A 21,284-nucleotide genomic window follows, 5' to 3' on the forward strand; every position below is an offset into this window, starting at 1 on the left:
TTTTGCCAAAAATGATGGACTTCTTTTTTAAAATACGTTATTACATCTTTATAATAAAAATATGGCTAAAGTAAATCTTTGTTACTTATATGAGATACAGCAATTCTGTTTTATAAAATAAAATTTAGCCAAATAACGTGTTATCTTTAACATCTTCAAATTCCAAACTTTCTCCGTGTTACAAGTATAATATATAAACATCGTGTCAAAAGATTACGGTACTAAAACTTGCGGTATGTTATTTTTGTGAGACCGATCTTCCTAACATACGCTATAGTACGCTGTAGACATAACAGTAACACATGGTCAAACGCAAGCTACTTTTTAACCTACAATGTAGCACTTTTTTTTCATAAAATAATTTAATAAAAAGAAATGTCTAAAATCGTTGTGAAGAAGCCGTGAAATTGTCGCCACCGTTTATGATGATTAAAATTGATTAGTTGAATATTCTTTGAAGATTAACACTTTTTACGTATTTATAGGTTTAATCCGCCTGTAGCTACGTTTGATTTTTTTTGGCCTAGTTTTAGTTACTTAATCTCTAAATCATTACTAAAGCAAAAAAAAAGAAGAGATAAATCAAGATATAGTTTTGTTGAGGATTAGTTTTTAGTAGGATTACCAACATCGAACAGGAGTAGCTCAAGGGTTTTTGTGATGATTACTGAAGGTGACTGCAAGTAGGGTTAACTCAAGTGGTAGTTTTAGTTGAAGATGACTGCAGATGACGGAGTGTAAGGTTAGCTTAGGTAATAGTTTTAGTGAATATTAAGGCAAATAGGGTTAGCTTAAGTGATGGTTTTAGTGAGAATTACTGCAAATGACAATAAGTAGGGTTAGCTTAAGTCACAACTTTAACCTGTTCAGTGCCGTAGACGAGATAACTCGTCCAAGCCGATCGGTAACACAGTGGCACGGACGAGTTAATTCGCTCTCAATAATATCTGACTACAACGCTAGATGTTAGGACCATACATGCATTTGACCTACTTACAAATTGTTTCACTTTCGATCCAAACTGGCGTCACGAAAAAGTTACAAAATGAAGAAGCATTAGAGTTGTATTGTGGCAGCTAAAATACTTGGCAGTCAACAGGTTAATGAAGATTACTGCATATGACGAGAAGTAGGGTAAGATTAAGCAATTGTTTTAGTGAGATTCCTGACGCTTAACCTCTCATAACTTGTGGAGATGTTTTAGTGAATACTGCTATAAAACAAAATAATAATAAACAGCATTTGAGATACACACCTATGATATTTAGCCGCAATCGACAAATTAATGAGCAATGTGGAAAACCACCTATATTTAACTTGTTTTTTTTACAATAATTTTAGGCCTGTTAGTTTTCAAGGCTTTACCGGCTTTCGTCGTTTAGTTAATAATTTTCTAGAGAATATAAGGGTTTTAACTTTCTTTAAGTTTTAATAAGCATTACTGACAGTTGTTAAAAGATAACTCAAGGCGTAATTTTAGTGAACATTACGGTTTGTATAGGCTCAAGAATAGACATAACTCGATGAATAAACCGAAAGTTACTGAAAATACACATTGGTTGTTTCATGAAAATTTTAGGTTTGAGAAGCTGATCCTAAAGATTTTGGCTAAATAGGTCAAAATATTAATGGCCCGGCATAGCCAAGTGGTTAAGGCACTCGACTCGTAATATGAGGGTTGATGGTTCGAATCCCTGTACACCAAACATGCTCGCCCTTTCAGCTGTGGGGGCGTTATAATGTACGGTCAATCCCACTATTCGTTGGTAAAAGAGTAGCCCAAGAGTTGGAGGTGGGTGGTGATGACTAGCTGCCTTCCTTCGAGTCTTACACTGCTAAACTAGGGATGGCTAGCGTAGATAGCCCTAGAGTAGCTTTGAGCGAAATTCAAAAAACAAACAAACTAACTGCATGTTTAGTAGTAGCAAGCACAAACAAGAGGGAATCCTCAATAGCCGCAGCCCTTGAAATTCTTTTACGCAGGATTGTTGTAAATTAATTTACGAGACCTTTGCTTCCCTTTCTATTAGCTATACTGTTAGGTACCTGTGATCCCATGAATGGGGTTGTAGCCCGTATACCCTATTTGATTTTATTACTCATCAAAATCTCTACCAACCTACTCTCAAATTGATTTTTTTTTTTAAAGCAGGATACGAAGAAATTAATCTATGAGATCTTGGGTGTAAAATCGAAAGGTTTGGGCCTCATGAGTTCAATGCTGCAATTATATCTCAAATCACTCAAGAGATGACGAAGTAGTGAGCTTTGTGCATACTTATGAGTTTTGTATATGGTAAAAAAACCACACAAAAACTCAACTGTTCCATGAGCCGTTATGCCGCGGATAAAAACATTTTAATAACAGGGGAATGTTATTATTAGGAGTTAAAACTGCCATACACATTCAACAACACTAAACAAAAAACAAAAGAAAAGGAAATATGAAAATTTATAAAGCTCAGAGCTCATAGATTTGAAGAATATATTGGCTTTTGTTTTGGAATTTCGCGCAAAGAGCTACACAACGGCTATCTGCACTAGCCGTCCCTAATTTTGCAGTGTAAGAATAGAGGGAAAGCAGCTGGTCTTGGGCTACTCTTTTACCAACGAATAGTAAGATTGGCAGTAACATTATAATGCCTCCACGGCTAATGGGCAAGAATCTTTGGTGCAACGGGGATTCGAACCAACGACCCTCAGATTACGAGTCGAACGCCTTAACCCACCAGGGCATGCTGGGCCTATTGAAGAATATAAGCGTATTTGTAAATAAATCTTTGGCCACCAAGTCTTCATTTTAAAAAAAAGTTTTACCGGTCTTATGTTTGAAGTAACTTATTTAATTAACATTTCAAGCAACAATTTAAGTATTGTAATTCAATTGTATTAAAAATAAAAACTCCATGGTATCGTTGTACAAACAAAGTGGTGTATATACATATATACACATATTTACACATGTGCGTGTCCTGTTCTCGTATTATAGTAATTTAAAACGCTTTGGTCAAGTCAAAAAGGACATGATTACTATTATGTTAAATTGTACATTTGAAAGTTGTTGTTGTGACAAATCAGTTGTTAGTATTTTTAAGCAATGCGCTATTTATAAATTTCATATCTTTTTGGTTTATTTTATTCTCACCTGCTTCCATAAGCCCAAAAGTCATACCATTCAAACATGGCCTTCATTGGTATGTTGTTGACGGTGCACCAAATAGCTGTAATCGTCACCGTAATGGCGAGCTTGATTAGATGGCTGGTATGTGTGAATGTCGTTAGGCCTAAGTACATAGTCACGCAATAGTAGATCAAATACTGAGGAAAACCATCACGTTGGCCAATGGTGATTTTATCAGCTTTTAAATTTAGTTCTGAATAATTCTGATAGAACTCAGGCCAAGAGAAAGCTCTTCGTATCTGTTTTTCAAGAATAAAGAAAACTTATAAATATTTCTAGCAACAGAACATGAAACGTGAATAGCAGTCTACTGCACTAAGTAAGACACGTAGGTTCATTTAGTCTAACTCAAACACTATTTGGTTTTTAACGTGTAAAATAATGTGTTATTCAATTAGAAAGTTTCCTTACTTTGGAATTTCGAGGATAGTGAAAAACTTGCTTGTGTTTCAACAACTGCGAATTTCTTCCACACGAAGTGGAACGAAACTTTTATAAAACGCACAGCGGTCAGTGCACTTTTAGTTTAACAAGGCAATAACTAACATATGGAGATTCATTTGTTGTGTTCTCAAGCAGTAAATATTAGAAACTTACTGAAAGAAACACTATTCGTTCAAATTTTTATATACCAAAGTTTTTCAAAGGTTTATCTCTTTTAATTACAAGACAATTTTACTTGTTCATTGGTAATCAGAGCTTAGTAAAGAATAATTTCAAAAATAGAGGTGTCATATTGCACATCAACAAAAATAAAACACCTTTATTATTGTTTTAAAACCAAAATATGTGTATAAGTACGTGAAAAATAATTTTAAAAATCGAGGTGTCATGTTGCACCTCAACAAAAATAAAAGCCATTTTTTCATTCTTTTAAAACCAAAATCTGTATTTAATCATGAATTTACACTTATGGAAAAATTGTCATAACATAAAAGTTTCCAATCTAATCTTTCGGCACTTCATGTGGGTCTTTCTCATGTAGAAATTGGTTTAGATTTTATTTTCCATAAAAGGACCTATTTTCGCAACGAATTGCATTACCTGCAGCTTAAAAAGGAGAAATGATTATAACAGCGTAAATATGCATGTTTTGTGCCTCTTACCTTTTGTGCAAAAGAAAGAGAGATTTATTATCTCGTAAGATAACTGTTTGCGTGAACGAAATAAACTGAAAATGATAAACACACTACTGATTTTAAGAAATATCAAAGGAATGAAGTGAATCATGAAATATACAAGAAATGAAAAGGAAATGTTTAAAATTAATCATGTTTTGGGATAATAAAGATGTTAGGTGTCTTTCAGTTTCAAGTACAATGTAAGTCTTGAAATACTTTTTACACAAGTTGACAATACCACACTCATTCATCATAGTAAGAAATAAATGAAAATTAATTAATTAATTCAGTGTTTTTTTCATTCATGACCGTCTTCAACAAATATCGTTCTTGTTTGAGTCCCTCTTTGTTTTGAATGAGTGAAAGAGTGTTAAATGACGAAATATAAATCACGGATACTCATTAAAATGCTATAGTCTGTTTTGATATTATTTTTATTAATAGAAACAATTAATTTAGCATTATTGGCTCTATCGTAACCGCCCGCTCACCCTGCTAGAGATCACTAGCGCCACACGTGATGACGAGATACCCACTAGAAGTAAAAATGTATCCTCAAGACGTCTGACATGGGTATCGAAATTTTAATTAAAATAAAGTGCAGAATAACGTTTCAACCTTATTAGGTCATCTCCAGGTTAACAAAGAAGATGACCTAAGAAGGTCGAAACGTTGTTCTGTACTTTATTTTAATTAAAGTTTTAATACCCATACCAGACGTCTTGAGAATACATTAGCGCAACACTTTGAACTAGTAAACGTCTTTTACGATAGGAAAATGAACTGAATATTTACCGAGTGAAGTTTTCTCTTCAAACTATTACAGTTGTTTTTTTGTCTTTATACGAGTCTATTCCAAAGACTCACCAACGTTAAAATAAGACAAGTGAACAGTTAAGGAAGAGATTCTAATCTTCTTTGTTAGTTACTTTTAAATAGGTTTCATAAAGTTCAGTAATAAATTAACCACCAAATGATCCAAGTTGTTTCGAATTATATAAACTGCATGTTGTATCTAGGAGGGGGTATCAGAAGAGTTCAATGGTATTACGCGATTTTCGCAGGTTATTTAGCAACCATTTACCGTTTCATAAAGTTCATGGATGTGAAATTAGAGGAAATAAAATTATTCAAAATGGATAGCGCTAATGTGTAGCTTTTATGAACTTATGAATTACATAATTCTGTTGTTAAAACAGTTACTAAAATTATACTGTAAAATAGTGCCGAATTTTAATTAAGGTAAATTATAAACTAGATAGTCTGTTTTCTGTTTTTATTCTGAATTTTATGAGTATACTTTTAAAAGTGGTTAAAGTATGGATAAGGAAGATCTATATTCATCAATTAATATTCCGAACCTATGCATGCTCTTATACTATACAGGTTTTAAGTTAATATAGCACCAAAATGAATCACAGGAAGAGTAGTTGAGTGGCTCTACCTAGTGTATAGCCGAGCGACTTCACACAAGGTGAAGGTGAGTGACTACTTCAGTTTCACTTTTTCATTATTGCACTCTGTAAACCAGAGTGAGATATTAAAGCTCACTATGTGCAATGTTAGATACTTAGGAGTACCCAAATGTTTGAAATTTCACTCAAATATTTTATATGTATTACGTGGATGTAAATACAGTCTTAGACGATAGGAGACGCACATATATCAAATAAGCTATATTTTATTGGAAATTTCGATTTACTTTTAAGTTTTCTCTACAGTTTCAATTTGTCACTTTTTCCTAAGATATTAGACAACAGCAAGTGCTTACCGTTTTCAAAGTTTGAAGACCTATCCACACTGTAACTAGGATTAAAAGAGAAACAATCCTCACCCAAGGCCTCAGTTCAGCTGCTCGGAAAAATACCAACTCGAACTTTGGTAAATATATTGTATAAGTCTGAAAAAATAAAATAAATAAAGTACATTTCAATATTCTGTTTTGGAAAATTTCCCAATGAATGTTTACTCTGGAATGTAGTACTTTGAATAAAAGATATTTAAAAATAAATGTCTTATTTTAATTGAATAAAGGCTGTTACTGCCATTATGAAATATGTTTTAGGGTTGTTGTTTTTTACCTAACTTTTATTACATTTTTTATATTATGTTTGAGCTACTTGTAAATTGCGAAATCACATACAGTATATTATATTCATTTTTTTTCTATCTTCAAATTACGTAAAATATATCAGTGAATGTCCTAGGAAAATAAAAAAACTGATAATTTAGAGTTTGAGAAGTATATTTATTTATTGAACGTGAACGACCAAATAATGAAATTCTATACGAATTGTATATTTGTGTCATTATTAAATGAGTAATCTATAGTGGTTCACAATTTTTTCCATGGACTGGTAAGATTTTTGTCAAAAATATTTTGTTTGTTTGTCGCTGAACGTAAAGCTACATGAGTTGCGAGTGCTGTGGTCACCACGGGTATCGAAACCCGGTTATCAACGTCATAAGCTCTCAAATATACCGCTGAGCGCTGCCAGGAGTATTTCTTTGGTCATATTTAAGCACACCATGAAGATCGAAACCCAGTTTTTAGCGTCAAACAAGAAGGTTTGTAAAAACACTAGTTTACCACTAGGAGTACATAAGGCTAAAGTGGCATGTTCATATTTAAATTCTTAGAAGAGATTTGAAGTAAACGTGTGTGACACAGCGAATTCTCTGTTTTTTAATTACGATTTTGTTTATCTTTTATTTATTATCCCTCCTATCGTTTATTTTATCAATTTTTAGTTGCATTTAAATGAAAACTTATCTTCCAGTTCATCACGTTTATTTTTGAGTAAATATGTCATGTACTACGAAACTGACACCAGTTTCCGTTGTTGTAACAAACAAATATTAATAATGTAGCAAGAAGTTATGTAAATATATGACCACATAAGACGTACTCTCGTGATCTAACGGAGTGAACAAATACCTTACCATCAGCTTCATAATCTGAATCATGAGATAATTAGTAAATCGTTGCTATTTGTCACTTTATATTGTTATTAGTATAGAAAAGTGATTTGGAACTATGTTAACACAGCTAGAAATAATTTACGGCAAAACATGATCTTTCATGATGCTTCTTTCTCTTTCTTTTAACTTTTATTGTTATGTCATTGGATCTTTCTTTTTGTGGCCTAACATCCAGAATCTTCTGATTTATACTATAAAAAAACACTTTATGTCTGTCTGTTTGTCTTTGACAAGATATCTTCAGCTTTACTGACCCTTATCGACCTGGCATGGCCAGGAGTTTAAGGCACTCGGCTCGTAATCCGAGGGTCGCTGATCCCCGTCGCACCAAACATGCTTGCCCTTTCAGCCGTGGGGCGTTATAATGTTTCGGTTAATCACTATTCTTTGGTAAAAAGTAGCCCAAGAGTTGGCGGTGGATGGTGATGTGTAGTTGTCTTCCTCCCAGCCTTATACTGCTGAATTAGGGAAGGCTAGTGCAGACAGTCTTCGGGTAGCTTTTCGCGAAATTTAAAAACAAACATTCATCCTAATCCATAACTGTCACGTGGTCTACTTAACAGTCACGGGATAGAAGAAAACAAAGTGAAAAACAGTAGTTGCTCCAGCAACATATCAACCACGTGGTATATTTCCTAACATGTTTGGTAAACTAGAAGTACTTTAAATTTTTACCTCTGTAGTAAGTGTAAATCAAGAGAAAAAAAGATATTTTAAAGTTCAATATATACACACACAACTTTTTTTTTAACCACCTGGTTTTTCGTAGCGGCGTTTACATTTTTTAACCAAAATATTAAAAAGACCGTCAGGCAGTCAAGGTGATTAATTGTAAGTATAAACTGGGAAAATTAAACGGAAAGAAATTAAATACCTTCAACATGGTAAGAAGCAGGATACACACTGTGATAAAGGGAATGCCCAAGTGCGCCCATACACTTCCGGTAGTTTGGAAAGCGGCCAACCTAGTGGACCAATAAGAGTTGATTAACACAATCGTATTGAGATTTTGTGGATCTATATAATCAGTGAATTGAAATACTAAAGAAGTAAAGCTACAAGAGCACAAAACATAGAAACATCAGTATGTTTAGCTTTACAAGTGTAAGTCCTAGCCTTACTTTATTTGTTGGATTATCTCGGGTGTTTTTTATTTTTTATACTTTTTTTTTTTCAAATCTGAACTTGATAGTCTTTTGTAACTCGTATCAGATACTTCGACCTAAACCACGTGATTGGCACTATATATTGAAAGATATCAGTTTATTTTAGGTACTTCATAAAGTTTGTTGATATTTAATACACTTATTTTTACAACGTTGGAACAACACTCGCTTTCATAAAGACCGTGGAGCAGCCATTAGATTAAAGGATTTCAAATTACTCAAACCTGTATTCACGTGCTATGAAGTTTCCAAAAAACTCTAAATTTCAAGATAGCTTCATATATACAGGAGTAAAACCAGCATTTACACGATTTGTTTCTGAAGAGTAATTATTCCGATTTTTCATGCGTTGGTATCCACTTATGAACATATTAACATGTTAATAATGCCACAAAATTATACGACTTATTTTACTTTCATTACTGATTTGTTCATGACAGAAAAATAAGTGCACCAATAACTAAAAAACTCACGTTTCGGGAACGAGCACGAGATCAGCAAAATCACATGACGATATGACCAGAAGAAACCCTGCCATTGAAACCATGATTGTAATAGCTCTTCGACCACGGTACTGGCGTTCCAAATTAAGAGATTTGAACCTTAAGGTGAACAAACGAGAATGTTCCCATATGTTCCTAGAAAATAAGAATGCAGCTGTTATTGGACAAAGTAACAAATCAGATTTATCAAATGTTAAAATGAAAATCATTGAAAACAGTAAATTAGGTGTGTGTGTGTGTGTGTGTGTTTACCTTTACAAGCGGTTCAGTTTCTTCGAGCTCAATGTATAAGCCTAATAACTTCATGAAATAAATTACTATTTCTGAAAATTTAAACAGCAGTTTCTGTAGTTAAAAATACAGCAATTATAGTACACAAGCTTTAACTGGTAAAACGACAACAAACAAACATTGTTTTTGTTTAAGCGCCAATTCACGTAGTGGGAATCGAACCCCGAATTTTAGACTCTTATGATTACCGTTGAGCCATCAGCGGCTGACAACAACAACAGCAAAGAACATATATATTTTTTCTCTACAAAGAGGCAAATTATATCTAACTAAAACGTAGGAACTGATATTTTAGGAAGTTTAACATATTGTGAATATATTTTTGGGTGGATAAAATATTTTCTATATAATGTATATTTTTTAAACCTATAAACAATCTATATGATAAGTGAAATTAAAAACTGGAGATTATGAAACAGTTACACTCTCTACACTTCCTTTAGCATCTATCCCTTGTCCGTTCTTGAAACAGAGCGTGTTAATGGAAAATCGATATGTTTATTTCTCACAACTGACTATTTATCTAATTATTTCACCATGTTTGTGAAAGGACATAAAAACATGAGAAAAAAAACTGACCATTCTTACATTCAGTTTATAAAACAATTGCATCTTAAAATGAAAACATTTACGTTCAGAATACCACTTTTCTTTAAAACTCTAAAATATGGAGTTCGATCCCTATGATTAGTTTAGTGCAGATAACCCGTTGTCATAGGTATCTGCAGAAATTTTTACAGGGAAAAACGAAGTACTATGAGACAGTAACGTGAATAATAAATTGATATACACGTGCTAAATGTGAATTATGTTTCTCATTTTCCAGGGAGGGGAGACAGGCACCCCTTGCCTCGATTGTGGACGTCCATTGTTCAACTTAAAATAAACAAACCTCTTTTAGAGTTTTTTTGCCTCAGAAGGGGTATAAAAAGATCCTGAAATAGGGCACTTCTCACTTTTTAATATAATTTTACGTTCCCTCAGAGTTATCGGGCACGATTAATAAAATGTTAGGCCCGGCATGGCCAAGTGATTAGGGGGCGCTGGACTTGTAATCTGAGGGTCACAGGTTCAAATCTCCGTTACACCAAACATACTCGCCTTTTCAGCCGTGGGGGCATTATAATGTACAGTCAATTCTACTATTCGTTGGTAAAAGAGTGGCCCAAGAGTTGGCGGTGGGTGGTGAAGACTAGCTGCCTTCCTCCGAGTCTCACACTGCTAAACTAGGGATGGCTAGCGTAGATAGCCCTAGAATAGCTTTGAGCGAAATTCAAAACAAAACTAACTTCTGCCACATCTCGAACCCGGAACTTCTTTTTAGTATAAAGAGAAAACATTACCATTGATATCAAGGCTGTCTCGTCTGCGAAATTAAAAAACAAAACAAAAGCAGTTGCACTTGAACTCTTGGGCCTAAATGAGAACAGTAAGAATGGGTATACGCAATGATTGATTAGTAAACACTCAAATACATGTAGTAGTTTGATTGCGTGCATGCCAACAACATTATAGGATGTAAAGTAGCGATTAACATTAAATTAACGAGAATTAAAAAATGTTTTGTTTATTTGTTTTGAATTTCGCGCAAAGCTACTCGGCAGCTATCTGCGCTAGCCGTTTCTAATTTAACAGTGTAAGATTAAAGGGAAGGCAACTAATCGCCACCACCCATTGCCAACTCTTGGGTTACTCTTTTACCAACGAATAGTGGGATTGACTGTCACATTATAACGCCTCCATGGCTGAAAGGGCAAGCATGTTTGGTGCGACTGGGATTCGAACCCACGACCCTCAGATTACGAGTCGAACGCTTTAACACACTTTGCCATGCCAGGCCAGAATAAAAAAGTAATAAATACTTATTGGCTTTCAGTGCCATCTGACGAATGAGAAATGTATAACTTTAAATTAAATTGCTTATTTTTCCTCAGCAATATAACATAAAAAAACCTAAACTTGTTTGTTAATATCAAAAACGTAAAAATAAAACCTCACGATTGACAAGATGTGTCTAATTTATATATATATAAATATTTTAATATGTATTCTGCTATTAAAGGTTCTGTTGATTTTCCACGTTCTAATCTTCTTATGATAATTAATCTGGTTAACTATGAACACTTATTTCAAACCAGTTTCTGAATAAATGTGTTAATTTAATAGTATGTTATTTTGTAGATACTGAATTTTTATATAGTTATATTTTTTCGTCTTAGCTTGCATTTGGGTTATATTCTACTTAGCTCAAAGTAACAACCGGCTAAATAAATAGAGAATGCAATAAGTGGACCTAACCTGTCACTTTCCCTACTCAGAAGTTCTCTGTGGAGACGTTCCTTGTACTCCTCATCAGACCTGACGTCAAACCTAACATCACGTGGTTTGTAGCACTCCTCCTGCATGGTTTATAAGAAAAGCTAATCATTGTAACAAACCGAATAGAAGTCACATCAAAACAAATTTTTGTCCATATTCACCTTGATTTCCTAAATCCGTGGTTTTATTTTATGGATATATTTCAAGCAACGATAGTGAAATAAAACATTATCAAAGTTTTACCTGTTTGTATCTTTGACTGTAATTAATCCATAAGGATTATATTCTGAGAACCCCACGGTGACTCATCGGTAAATATGCAGGTTGATGACGCTAAAGAACGGATTTCGATACTCGTGATGGGCAAAATATAGATAGCCCATTGTGTAACCATGGAGTATAAGAATATCTAGATGTTTTAAACAGAAACCAAATGATATCGCAGAGTGGGTAAGATGGAGACTGTGCTAGCGAAGACACTTGTATACGTATATCATGGGTTCTATGTGGGTTTTCAGACACTTATGTATGTTTATCATGGTTTCTAAGACTTGTACATGTATATCACAGATTATGTTTGGGTTCTGAGGCACTTGTATATTATGGGTTCTATTTGTTTATTCTTCGCTGCTTCCCGAAGAAACTAACGTTTCGTTCTTAGCGTCGTGAGTGACAAAAACAGTTCACAAACATATTATAAATGCCCCAGCAACAGTGTTGGCTTATAAATTAGAAAGATACTTTTATCGGGTAAAATTACGTAACAAACTAAATTTAGTAGTACGCTATAGTTATAGAACACAGACTTTAGATATAGTTTGGTCAAGATGTCCGAATGAATCGACACAACATACGAACTAATACTTCAGGTAATTTTTTCTTGTTCTGGAATGTGCAACAGTTCTATACAACTTCCATAAAACGATTTAAAAACTATTTTCATTCTTTGTGTATAAAGACACTGACGTAAATAACCTAGTGTTGTGGCTAATTTCACTAGGCAGTTCAAATACAAATTCTAAGTCACCTCTTAACTTTAACAATAAATTGTTTAAACAATCAATCTGCAAAAGAAATAAACCTTGAAACTGAACCTTATTTTCATGAAACAGTAAGTAAGCCAATAAGAAAGTCCAGCACATTGTACTTAATCATAATTTAAATCGAAACAAGAAGGCTACTTGGAAGAGTTATCTGTTTTAACCACTCACCTCTGGAAAGTGGTATATTGTGGGTCAGTCAGTCAGTGGACACGAAAATGACGTCACACAAGGGACGCTTAACGTTGTAATTTGTGTTGTTGTGACGTTAGTAAAATATATGTATGCCATGAATCACGAGAAAAATTATACGTGGGTGCGTTATAATGTGAGGGTCAATCCCACTAGCCGTTCATAAAAGAGTAGTCCAAGAGTTGGCGGGTGGTGATGATGATTGCCTTCACTCTAGTGTTACACTGCTAAATTAGGGACGGCTAGCGCAGATAGCTTTCGTGCGCGAAAAATCAAGTCAAATCAGTAGGATTATATGCATTCCTTCTACCGTGGTGAGTAGAATCTCAGATTTTGTTACTGTAAATCCGTTAACTCATTACTGAACCGTCAGACAAATTTCATTGTTATTTAAAATTCTATAACCGTTTATGACATTAATCTGTTGTATTCCCATTATGAGCCTTTTTACGGAATTTCATAAATCGTAACAACCAGATTGAGAGAGTTCCATAAATAGTGACAACCAGATTGAGAGAGTTCCATAAATAGTGACAACCAGATTGAGAGAGTTACATAAATAGTAGTGGGGGCCTGGCATGGCCAAGCGCGTAAGGCGTGCGACTCGTAATCCGAGGGTCGCGGGTTCGCGCCCGCGTCGCGCTAAACATGCTCGCCCTCCCAGCCGTGGGGGTGTATAATGTGACGGTCAATCCCACTATTCGTTGGTAAAAGAGTAGCCCAAGAGTTGGCGGTGGATGGTGATGACTAGCTGCCTTCCCTCTAGTCTTACACTGCTAAATTAGGGACGGCTAGCACAGATAGCCCTCGAGTAGCTTTGTGCGAAATTCCAAAAAACAAACAAACAAACAAACCATAAATAGTAACAACCAGATTTAGAGAGTTCCAACTTCAACTCATAAACAATCTTTTCAATTACATTAGTGTCATCTTCCTATCTTTTAACCAGCGTAAAGAAAACTAATGGTTATCGTTGTTTAGATTCAAACGTCCTCAACTATACCAACTGTTTAAGTTAAAGCATATGAGGTTTCAACTTAAAAATTAAGAACAAATCGTGTTACCTCTTTTGTGGTCACGCAGGCTTCGTCCTTGTTGAAGGCGCCATCTAAGGTTCCCGAAGGATACTGAAAGGTAATTAGAAAGTTTAATATAGTCTACGTAATTAGTTCTCTGTGATTATCATAAAATACACAAAAACGTGTTCGTTGTTATTTAACTGTTAACTTTACTGACAGATTACGAAAACACGATACAAAGCTAATAGTACGTCCATCAATTAAACCTAAGTTCTATTCCAGGGTTCGAAACGCCAAAAGACAATCGCGAATTCGAATCCCCATCGCACCAAACATGCTTGCCCCTTTCAGAAGTGGGGGAGTTATAATGTACGGTCAATCCCACTATTCGTTGATAAAAGAGAAGCCCAAAAGTTGGCGGCGGGTGGTAATGACTAGTTGCCTTCCTCTTTAGTCTTACACTGCTAAATTAGGGACGGCCAGCGCAGATAGCCCTTGTGTCGCTTTGCGCGAAATTAAAAAAAAAACAAACAAACCGAAAGACAATATATACCCACAATCCTATTTTATTTTCGTGTAAAAGAGAATACAAAGTTGATTATAATATGTTGAGCACGTTATATTAAAATCAGGTTGAATATACAAGCCAGTGAGTTCAGAATCTGTTGATCGTGTCTCTAAGAGTTACCATCAACCATGTTTTGGTTTTAAACTTTTTTCATTATCCTTGTAAAAGATATCTTGCGAGTCGTCTTCTGAATGGTATTATCTAGTGCTACGACCCTCACTGTGGTGTAGATAGATATAAGATAAAACAAGGATAAGACTGATCTTTATGGCATCTCTTCGTCATCTCAATCAAATATAAACGGATTATCTAACAACATATAACTAACAGCGTCGCTTCGCTTCTTCTTTGTGGGTATTTGGGTACGTTGGATTTTAGGTACCCAGGAGGGTCAGGTGCAAATGACCTCTTCCTCCATCCCTAACTTTCATGTCACTATTACTATGTTGTTGATGTAGTGCTTTAGGGCCAGAGTAACCCACAGTTCTCCGGCCCTTTTTAGAGCAATTTTAACATGTTGTCTTGAGTTACCCTCTTTTTTAATTTATTATATTTTTTATTTTCTTTTATGTTTTTTCATTATTATTATTTTAAATATATATATATTTAACAAAACAAGAAGAAAAATAAAAAGATATGAATATTATACTAATTCTAAACGTGTGGCATTACCAATAGTGTATGGCATACAGATTAAGTAATTTAAATTTAAACTCACTCTAATTTTCCCACCATTTTGCAGCGCTCTACCAGACGATCACGCGGTTGTTTCCTTTCAGTTTTGCGCAATATTAATCAAACATCATCGAGCAGTTATACACGAGTAATGATCCTAAGCGGAACGTGTAGGTTGCCAATCGACGTTCCTTGGGGAAACTAGAATGATATTCTTGCAGGATAATGGCCCGTCTGTGGTTTACCGATGCTGTATATTCTAACACACTGAAAAGCCATCACTCACGTGTTAGTTATCGATTATACCACGTACAGCCGAATAGATAACTCCAACAACGGGTCAACAAAAGTAGTGTTACACGATGTGCTACGTAAAGTAATATACGCCCAGGCTAATATTTCACTGAAAACTTCACAGAAATGTTTCTTGTACGTCTACTTCAATAAGAACGAGCTGTGTTTTGCAACATAGAGTAATTTTGTGAAGAGGCCTCATACGTTCCATGTTTATACGAACTTCACTATACTAAGAACCAAAGAGGCATGATAGACGTTTCTCCTATAAACATACAGATCTTTCTGCTACACTCAACTGGTGCCTTAGCACTAAGCTTAAAGATCTTGGACCACTGCCATTATTATATTATATTAAAAATAGTCCTTTTGAAATATTAAAAATCCAGTCAAATATTTTTTTATCGTCAATGTTGACTTTGCATTCGAACTGTCATCTGTTTATTTTATGACTGCACAGACAGAAAACGTTTGTATAATATATATTATGCAAACTTTATCCTATGTTTTTATGAAAGTTGCCTTACTGGTTTTAAAACTCCAACAATCAAATACGTCTTGATTCCAGCTAGTTTAATGGTTTCCTCTCGAGATGCTCCATCAGCCGGGATAATTTCAAACTCGTCGTTCAGGAAGCTGAGTGTCTTATCAGAAATATGTACTCGTCTGTTGAAGGTTCCAAATGCATTATTACACCTTCAGTTACATAAGAACGTGAAGAGAATTCTAATACATACACTGAAGTTTATGGTTGTCTTTATGACATTGTTTAACTGACTTCTGATCTGAGTAAATTATCTACACCAATCAGAACTAAACGTTAACCAAGAAACGAATGCAGCTAATTTAATATTCTGTTCTTACTTACAATGGTTACAATACTTCGAATCATCAGTTGCGTTATCGATGTTTATGGTCGTAATCCCAAATACACCTCAAAGATTTAGTCCAGACTTAAATCTCTTAATTATGATAAGAATTCAAGATAATATTCATAATAAAAATATGTTATAAAAATGATAAACAGTTAAAAATACAATTAATAAAATTGATATTGAAGAAATAGTAAAATATTATTTAAATGTAGGTAAAACAGTATATCCTTCATAAAACTGATAAATATGTTAGTTTTTATTTGTTTTTTGCAAAAGATCCAAACTTTTTTCTATACAAATTAAACAAAACATCACTAGTTCATCTAAACGAACTGCGCACGTCCACACATATAGATAAATAAATTTTAGTTTTTATTATAAAATTGCCCATAAAAACAAACAAACCAATGTGAGGTTTATATTTACATATTTTAATTCAGATATATCGTAAAAGAATACTTATTTTCTAACATTTATTTGGTTTCGTCAAAAACCAAAACTTTCCTTTAATTATATAACGTTCAATGTTTTCACTTACTTTGTAGATCTACAAAACGTTTAAAGTAAACGTTTATGAAATATAATTTATTAACACGTTGTTGGTTTTCTCTGCTAAACCCTTACGAATGTTAGATACGAACCCAGGAAGACCGCTGCTCTCTAACTTATTGGCTAACTCGACATCTCTGCTGTAGACGTCAAACTGCCACTGTCGTTGTCCTAGTACTCCAGCTAAAACGCCACCTGTGTGAATTCCCACCCTCATGTCGACTGTTGATCTTGTTTCCTCCCGAACCGATCTAATATAATTATACCCAGCTGTATTAAATATTTAACTTTCCCTTGATTAAAGTTATATATACAAATTAAAATAACGTTTGTTCATTTTTATAAAACAATTCACACACGTGTCTTTGTTAAATGACAACCAGTTTCAGTTGAATAGAGTGACATCAGTGTATCGTATTTTAAATGAAAACCACATGTCAGTAAATAATATTTTGAACAGCAATCAATATAGCAACAACCAAGCTTTGATTTCTATTTTAAATGGCACTAAACCTCAAAGTGTGTGTTTTTTTAATTACAACTTAAGTCAGTGACTCTCCTTTTGACTCACTTTTTACGTCGTTGTTTAAAGGTCAGCGACTCGTTTTTGAAATGTCAACCTATGTTAGCGACTTGAGAAAACTCTTTCGAACGACGTCGTGTGTCTGTTATCCGTTGAAATGTCACTTTACTAAGGTTTCAGAAGTCATTAATGCGGATAGTGTAGCTCGTCTAAAAATGTATTGTCTCTCTAACGTGAAAAGGTTCGTGAAAACCAATACCTGACAAACAATAGTGAGGAAGATCGTGTTACAAACGCAATCTTGTATAAAGTAATACACACCAAGCTGGAAAATAAAACGATCTAGGTAACTTGCGTGTTAGTGACGTCAAAATTGTATCAAGTGAGGGACAGTTTATATACATGTTTTCAAGCACAGTGCTGAAAATTGGTTAACTGTGCTGTGCCTTCCACAAAAATCGAAGATCGAACCTCTAATTTTAACATTATAAGCCCACAAGGTTAGTGCTGAGCCATCAGGAAGGGGGCTGAGGGACGGAACTTCTGTTAACATATATTTGAAAAAATAACTAGTAAAACTGAAGTCAAAGTAAAACCACAAATTACTTCAATATCATCATATATATATTTTAATTATATGACTTACGAGCTGAAATCACCTATCAACTGACAGGGAATGTTTAAACTTAATTAGAACAATGCAAGTTTAACAGTTAATGTATGTTTAAAAGTAATAACTTCAACATTAACTTTATCTTAACATTTTAAAATTATAACAAAGTTTATTCATAGACAACATTTCCAATTTACTTTCTATTTGACAACAAATGAAGATCCCAACTTTGAACACCTATATCTATTTGCCCACAAGAAAAGCTTGGTTGTTTGAGAAACAATCCAATGACTTTGAATCCATCTGGAATATTCAACATTGTCTAAAGTGTCAACCTGTCAAGACTTTTGTGATTGACTTAATAGACTGGGAATAATTAACCAACAGGATTTACAAAATAGAAATAGGGTCAATGCTGATTCCCTGAGGACTTTACTCATAGTTCATAGTGGATTTTGGTTGAGATTGGCCAGCAGGCTTGGAAGGGATAGGGTGCAAACAAACACATTTCGTTATTATACATACATAGATTTGAAGGTTTCTAACGATCCATGATAGCAACTTGCTTGAAATAAACAAAAATTAATAAAGTATCTATTGATTTATCAGCTGGTTAAAAGGCAGAAGTATACAGTCGTTATTTAGCATTATTAAGGCATTACATTTTCACAAACGTTTTTGTTCAAATTTGTATATAAAACTTTATTCTAGGACCAAACGTTTTTCTGTAAGTTTATGTATGTATATAAGTTAGCTAGTGCGGTTAATGTTGCACACAGTGGCACATACTTTGTGTGTTGATGTTATATTAGGCCTTACGCTATAACGTGTTACATACAATGACTCGTGTTTTACGATATAACACGATAACTAGTATAGTTAGAAAAATATATTGTAACACTATCATGGGTTTTGTTTGTTTGTTTTTAAATTTTGTGCAAAGCTGTATGAGGGGTATCTGCGCTGGCCATCCTTAATTTAGTAGTGTAACACTAGAGAGAAGGCAGCTAGTCATCACCACCCTCCGTCAACTCTTAGGCTACTCTTACCAATGAATAGTGGGATTTACCGTGACATTATAACGCACACACGACTGAAAGGGTGAACATGTTTGGTGTGATGGAGATTCGAACTAGTGACCCTCGGATTACGAGTCGAGTGCCTTAACTACCTGGCCATGCCGGGTCCATGGGTAATGTAATTGAACTTTTAGATTCAAAATTCATAAGAAATGTTACATATTATTACTACCATTGATGCATAATCAAAGAAACTAAAGACAAGTAATGTGTTACATAGTTTGTAACGCAACCGGAGTAACTAAAACGTTTCTTTGGATGATTGTTTTTTCACTTTAATAACACTAATTTTTTTAATAACACCAGAAATATGTATATATACGTCAAGATGGCGCTCATTGTTCTGAATTGATACGAACAAAAGATAAGTTGAACTAAGAAGTATTTTAACAAAACATATATTTGTACGTTGAATCACTATCGTAACTATACTTTTTAAGTAGCCTGGCAACCTGCGGGTCATGGGATCGAATCTCATCACTGAAGATGCTCACCCTTTCAGCCGTGGAGGCATTATAATTTCACTGTCAATCTAACTTTTCGTTGGTAAGTAGCTTAAAAGCTGACAGTAGTATGTTGTTGAATAGCCACATTCCTTTTAGTCCATTACTTCCAAATTAAAGACAGCTAGCGTGTATATCCCTGATTAACTCTGTGTGAAAATATAATAACCAAACGAATGCTTTCATTATAAAAACTGGTAAACAGTTGTAATGGAATAATATCAGTGAAGCCTTTCGATACCTAAATTGTAACGCAGTTCTCGCTGGATAGTTCAGCAAGACTGAAAAGCGTGCATAATCTTTAAAACAATTGACAGATAAAGTATCGATTTATTGTTTCCAGTTCGTGCAAAACCCGAAAAACTTACTTCACCAGAGAAGGTTTTACTATTCTTTGACAGTTCAAACTCCCTTAATGACCAAGACAGGGAGTAAGCAATCCGTCTCGCTAATAGCCAATGACTCATAAGAGTGCTTGAGTAATAGCAAAAAAAATACATCATAAATCAAGGGAAAAAAACGAAAATCAATCATTTCATAGAGTGTCAGCTGTGTTACTGAAAAATTCTGTGTAAACACGAGCGGTACTCTGTTCCAAAGTACGAGCTTTGATAATACCTGCTTAACAATTTATATTTTAATACACCATTACAAGCTCTCGTTTACATCTCTTGTTAACTCTATTCTGATGTGCAGTTTTTAACTGATGTCAATTATGCATCTAAGTTTTTTATAATATCAGACTTAAAGATCCACTAAATTCAGTAAATATTGCATCTGACAAAAATTGTAGTTTAATACCTGATGCAAATAAACTACGTCTGAAAGCGTTTACAAAGTAAAAATATACAAGTACTTTAGAATACTTAATGTCGGATCATTATAAATTATTATATTATAAATCGCTAAATAGTCTAATTTTTTGAAGCAAAGCCAGATGATAACATTGAGAACAAACATTCTTGTACTATCTATATTTTTTACACGAATTATTTAAAGGCTTTCATTTCATATCAGATTTGATACGGGAAAACAAATATCGCTAAAAAAGCGTACATAGAAAACAAAACTGGAAATACGTATTAATTCAAAAATGTTTAGCTTAATGACTTAACACAGTCTGTTGCATGACCGTGAAACTACAACATGATTGGTTACAACTAATAGTGCATTGAAACTGTCTTCCTAAATACTTTAAGTTACTTTAAGTAGGGAAACGTGTTTGATATGTTGCTAAACTTAGTTATGTTGTGGCCTTTGGAATTATGGTTAACACACTGTATTAACCAAATTAGTTGTAGAGTTAAAGTAACCGTTACTACACTAACCATATTAATCATAGAGGTGAAGTAACCATTTCTGTATTAACTAGATTAGTTACAGAGTTAGGCCTGGGAAGGTCAAATTGTTCGGGCGCTGTGCTCGTAATCTGAAGATCGCGGGTTTGAATCCTTGTCACACCAAACATGCTTGCCCATTCAGCCGTGGTATCGTTATAATGTGATGGTCAACTCCACTATTCGTTGGTAAAATAGTAGTTCTAGGGTTGGCGGTGTGTGGTAATGACTAGCTACCTTCCCTATAGTCTTACACTGCTAAATTACGGACGGCTAGCGCAGATAGCCATCGTGTAGCTTTGAGAAGAATTTAACAAATAGTCACCGTCGCTATACTAACCTTATCAGTCATAAAGTTAAGTAACCATTGTTGTAATAACTAGACTGGAAATAGAGTTAAAGTAACAGATACGTGTACAATAGGACCATACAGTAATTCACTAGTTAATATAAT

The 21,284-nt window shown here is 34.3% G+C and overlaps 1 protein-coding gene across 1 annotated transcript in view; it reads right to left on the minus strand.

The window, feature by feature from the left end:
- The window catches only part of LOC143235655 (adenylate cyclase type 3-like), a 93,287-nt gene that overhangs the window by 15,677 nt on the left and 56,326 nt on the right, over positions 1 to 21,284 (minus strand). The window contains exons 7-14 of the mRNA XM_076473880.1: positions 16,868 to 17,026; positions 15,879 to 16,017; positions 13,860 to 13,922; positions 11,543 to 11,643; positions 8,924 to 9,088; positions 8,159 to 8,249; positions 6,074 to 6,202; positions 3,146 to 3,420 (exon numbers count right to left, since the gene is read on the minus strand). Coding sequence (XP_076329995.1) covers positions 3,146 to 3,420; positions 6,074 to 6,202; positions 8,159 to 8,249; positions 8,924 to 9,088; positions 11,543 to 11,643; positions 13,860 to 13,922; positions 15,879 to 16,017; positions 16,868 to 17,026 — 1,122 coding nt within the window. The remainder of the gene's footprint in view (positions 1 to 3,145; positions 3,421 to 6,073; positions 6,203 to 8,158; positions 8,250 to 8,923; positions 9,089 to 11,542; positions 11,644 to 13,859; positions 13,923 to 15,878; positions 16,018 to 16,867; positions 17,027 to 21,284) is intronic.

The sequence above is a fragment of the Tachypleus tridentatus genome, chromosome 12 (genome assembly GCF_004210375.1).
Source record: "Tachypleus tridentatus isolate NWPU-2018 chromosome 12, ASM421037v1, whole genome shotgun sequence".
Lineage (NCBI taxonomy): Eukaryota > Metazoa > Arthropoda > Merostomata > Xiphosura > Limulidae > Tachypleus > Tachypleus tridentatus.